We start from the raw sequence: 5,403 nt of genomic DNA, 5'->3' as shown, positions 1-5,403 counted from the left end.
CTTGGACAACGCTTTTGACTCGCGACTAATACTGTTATTAGCCTCAATTGCTTTAACAAGTGGATATTTATTTTTAACTCTTTGTTGCAATATTTTTATTTTCTTTTTTAAATTTGCATTTTCACAAGCGCTTCTGTAGAATTTCTTTCTATAAAATTCGGCGCATTTACTTTTTGCACAATTGCAACAGGATTTGGTCGTCTCAACACTTTCGTCGTAATTAGGAATTATTTGGGTTTGTGAAAAGTCATAGTCGTCCTCTTCATTTACCCCGTCTAAGAAATAAATCGGTACCGCTGCTCTTTTAAGAAATTTACTCCCAACATCTGAGGCAGGAAAATGCTTATCACAAATTTTCATTTTGTTTTGATACTTACTCAGAGGAATATTACATTTTTCTCGCCAAATTTGACCCAATGCGGTATCGTACGCCGGAAAAGAAAAAAATTTTACACCTTCGTCAAAACGGCGACTACGTTTGCAAGAAGAAATGCAGCAAATGTCTTTATTTTTCTTTGAAATTACGGACATAATTCTTTATTTAAAATAATTAGATATATTGAATTCAAATAACTAAATATAAATATTTATGCTAATATATATGAAAGTTTATTTAAATTTTAATAATAAGTTATATCAGAAAAAGAACACAACGAGATCGTAAGCACAAAACAATTGATTTACTATTTCGTTATTATTTAGTTATTGCATTTTCATATTTTGTATTATTACTCTTCTAAAAGAGTAATTAATACTTTATTCTCATTAATTCCCATAAAAGGCCGTGTACGAGTTGGAGTAAATTAACGTAAAGTAAACTGAAATTTCCTAGGGATTTTTTGCGCTGCACTTATTTTAAAAGTTTTCAAATTTATTTATTTTTTTATTATACATTTTATAAAAAGTTATCTTAAAGAAAGTAACACCTAATTTACCTAATTTACCCTACTCGAAATTCTGGTAAATACCAACATTCGCTGCCATACGGACATAATTTACTATTTTCCTCAATTTACCATCAATTACTTGAACTCGCACATGGTCAATTACATACAATTATCTTATTTTAGCTAATACTAATATAACATACATATAACTGTTATTACACCTGATTAAAACAAAAAATTGAAATTGGTTTCATTCGCTTTAAATGTTTCTAAAATAAGATCAAAAAATATTCATATTCTTCCAAATAAAAGTACATATGTTTATAAATATACATTTATACACATACATATATATATGTAGGTCAGTAAACTTCCAAACAAGTAGGGATGATTGTCTTATTTGCATTATGAAGTGATATTAAATGCATGCAATTTTACGTGCTGCTTGCTGGTGCCAAGCATTAATTGCAAAAACAAATAATTACACCAAAAACTAATTTGACTCTTTTCTTGTACTGCCTGCCTTCGTAAACAAGCAAATCTGTTTTTTGTTTTCATTTTTGTCCTTCATTCATCAATAGTAAAATTTTAAGAAAGAACAAGCATAAGCGCGGCCGATCTAGCAGCAGCGCAAAAAGAAGTAATATCTTCACTCCGCCCTCCCGTGCCTGTTGCTGAAAATTTAAAAATTGAGTCATTGTGACTCTATAATATTTTTACTCAATGGTTGCACCAAAGTACTTTTCAATGAAAAGTAAACTATGAAAAGAAAAGTGAAATATTTGACAAAAAACTGGTTTCTTTGCAGTTTCTGTTGCACCAACACTTTTTATTTTGCGCTTTGCAAAAGTAAACTGCAAAACTTTTCAAAAAAACTGCAAATGATTAATTCACTTTGCAAATTTTGCAAAGTGATTTCTTTCAATGCGTAAAATGAAAGAAATCATTAATAAATAAATAAAAATAGTTTTAAAAAAATAGAAATAGAAAATTAGTTTAAACAAATATTATTGCTGTTTTTGAAATAAATTTAGTTGCAATAATTAAAGGGATATATTACCGGACAATACTTTTAAATTGTGAATTAAAGAGTTCAGTTTCTAAAAAAAATTTACAATACATTTAATATAAATATTTTATGTGAATTATTGTTTAAGCATGAACACTTATTTATTATAATAATCAGTTTATTATTATTATAGGTCTGTTATCGTTCAAATTCTCCGAATTATGAACTAAGAAAAAACATGGGTATAAAATATCCTATAATAGCTAACATTGTAACATTTTTAAATATCTAATTATCCGTATCTAATTATGATAATAAAAATGTATTTCTAAAGACAATAGAAGAAAAAATCACAAGTGCCTCGACTTCCGTCGTTTTTTGAACCTTGTTTGAAATGTAATTAAAAATAATATAGTTCACTAAAATTAGTGATAACAGACAACACATTATTTTAACGTTGATAGTAAAATTAGTTAAGTTAGTTTTAAGGTAATTTTGTATAAATTAAGAAAAATGTTCTAAATAAAATCAATAATTTAGGCCCTTTATGCGTAGGTTTCTTTTGTATTAGGATAATACACAGCGACAAGTAAACAACACTTTAATAACTTATAATATTTTAAAATTAAATAATAATGACAGTTTTTCAACTAAATTTTTATATAAAAGCAACTTATTATATTTGTTAACTTTGTTTTTCAATATAATTGTTGTTAAAACAACTCATACTCATACTCCTTATATATAAATTCTTTTTCTATAACTTTTCAAACAGCAAAATAAATTAAAAGCATAAAAATTGTCTCTATGGATATACACAACTTCTTTATCTACGATTCAATGTCAATAAAAGAAATCATATACAAAAATTTTGTGTTTTGTATTAATATATAACATATAATTGTACTAAAATTATACAAATATTACAAATTGTAATAATATAAATTATTAAAATAAAATATTATTTTAAAAACTTTTTTTTTGAACAAAAATTAAACTCATAAGTACATACTATGCATAAATCATGTACTCATAGCATCAAAATATCAAACAAACAAAAAACAAGCATACATACAGAATCGAAATGCTTTCAAAAACCAATACAAAATGAAAGTGATCTAATTTTTTGGTGCAACGCTTTGCTTTGCATTTTATGCAAAGACTTTGCAGTGAAATTTTTATTTGCAAAGTGCAAAGTAAATTATGTTAAGTCTTTGGTGCAACGCTTTTCACTTTTACTTTGCAAAAAAAAGTCACTCATAAGTTTTGCAAAGTGAAAAGTGAAAAGTGTTGGTGCAACAGGGCCCAGATGATATGGAAATTATCACTGAATATGAAGCTAAGACACTTGGTCTTACTTGGTATACAAAATCCGACAGATTTGGTTACAACGTCAAAATAACTTATGACAACCATCATTACACAAAACGACTAATGTTGTCTGACATATCAAAGTTATTTGATCCACTTGGGTTTTTGACGCCTGTCATCATTCGAGGAAAGATGTTTTTGCAACAACTTTGGCGTACTGGACAATCACGCTTAGAATTATATGCAGCATTGCTAGCAGCGAAACTTCTACGCAAGGTTAAAGGAACATTTAAGTGTCAACCATCACGCTGTATTTTGTAGACTGATAATAGAACCACACTGTGGTGGACTAGAAACTGAAGCAGTTTGTGGCAAACAGAGTGTCACAAATTCAGTCAATGACAAATATTGAAGACTACTCAGTTATCAACAGAGGCAATATTTGGACGATATGCTACTCTTGACAAACTACTTGTAGCCGTGGCGCAATGCCTGTGTTTTATTCATACGTATTCGAAGAAAGATGCTTCGATATGAGAGTTTCTCTACTTTATACGGTCCTAAAAAAAAAAACGATTATGCTGCTTTACGGAAAGGCAATTTAATTAGCAAATCAAGTAAACTTTTTATATTGAACCCAAAGCTTGATTCCGATGAAATTATGTGTCTAAATGGACGACAGCAAAATGCAAATATTCCTTCAGGTAAACAATGTCCAATGATATTACTAAAACGTTATAGTTTTACTAGGTTGATTATCAAGCCTATCGACGGCAAGCACAAATTATGGGTAACTTACCTACAGCTTGGTGTAATATATCACAACCATTCATACCCACTGGCGTGGATTATGCTGGTCCATTTAACGTGAGAGCAATAAAAGGTAGAGGCCATCGCACTTACAAGGGGTATGTGGTTCTATTTATATGTTTTATTACGCGAGCTATTCGTTTGGAGCTTGTGAGTAATATGACATCTGAAACATTATAAGCAGCTTTAAACATTTTTAGCAGCCGATTTGTATCAGTCCGTGGCATATGCTCAGACTTGTACAGCGATCGTGGTGCATCATTTGTCTGTGCTGATGATTTAATGAAAGATGAAATTAAATTATTTAAAAAACAAATTGAAGATGGGTCTGTGTCGAAAAATTGTCGAACTCGCGGCCGCTTACGGCTCTATCTGACGACCCCAAGGACTTATCAGCGTTGACACCAGAACATTTTTTGATTGGACGAGCACTGTCTGCTGTACCTGAATCTAGTTTGTTAAATACAGAGATTGGTGTACCATTCCAATGGAAAATGTAAAGCCAAATGTGTTACGACTTTTGGCGCCGTTGGTCCGAAGAACATTTTTGTTTTGTTTTTTGATTTTTATTTTGCTTTGTAACGACCCTTTCTTGCGGTCGTTGCTTATTTGCTGAGGTATGCTCAGTCTCACCAGCGTCGTCACAATAAATTTATAGATTGTGACCAAAATATTCAAAGTGTTGTGATTGTATTTCAATTTCTTTATTTCAGAATTTATAAATTTTAAATTTATATTTAATATAGTAAAACAAATTAACTTTATGTTTCAAAAAAAAAATAAAATAAATATATAGTTATATATAAACAAAATTTGAATATGTAGTTTTTTTGTTTCGAAAGGGTAAAAATTTAATAATTAAATAAAGATGTCTTTTGAGACGTTCCAGTGCTTGAATGTCCTTGATAGATCTTCCTCCTTCAAGCTCCTAGTTTTGTATTCTTCTGACTTTAAAAAGTGCGGGATTTATGGATGGAATTATTCTGGATCTCGTAGAATTACTTTATATACTGTTGGCATGAGACCACCTGTCGTATTCAAGTATTGTTCCACAACTATACCTTCGTTTGGAGATTCTCGTTATAGTCGGTCTCCTTTGCGTATTACAGAGAATTACTTTCGACACAGTCGCCGTGATACCACCTGTCGTGTCTCAGTATTTCCTAGTAACTATTCCTTCCTTAGGATATTTTTATATAAAATATCCTTATAAATATATTAATCTTGGAAATTATTTTGAACACAGTCGACGTGAAACCACCTGTCGTGCCTTAATAGTTATTATGCCTTAATTTCGATATTTCTTTCATAAAAAATATCGCTATGTATTTTAATTTTAGTAACTATTTTGGACACAGTCGACGTGAAACCACCTGTCGTATCTTA

At 29.9% G+C, this 5,403-nt stretch overlaps 1 protein-coding gene across 1 annotated transcript; it reads left to right on the top strand.

Annotated features, from left to right (window-relative positions):
- The first annotated feature begins 3,878 nt into the window (after window positions 1-3,878).
- Window positions 3,879-4,517, top strand: LOC119663059. The gene is made up of 3 exons (XM_038072728.1): window positions 3,879-3,911; window positions 3,958-4,115; window positions 4,340-4,517. The coding sequence occupies exons 1-3, from the start codon at window positions 3,879-3,881 to the stop codon at window positions 4,515-4,517; spliced, it is 369 nt and encodes a 122-aa protein (XP_037928656.1).
- Window positions 4,518-5,403: the final 886 nt, after the last annotated feature.

Source organism: Teleopsis dalmanni, chromosome 1 (genome assembly GCF_002237135.1).
Source record: "Teleopsis dalmanni isolate 2A chromosome 1, ASM223713v2, whole genome shotgun sequence".
In the NCBI taxonomy this organism is placed as follows: domain Eukaryota; kingdom Metazoa; phylum Arthropoda; class Insecta; order Diptera; family Diopsidae; genus Teleopsis; species Teleopsis dalmanni.
Note: the sequence above shows the minus strand (reverse complement) of the source record. Positions and strands in the feature narration are given on the sequence as shown.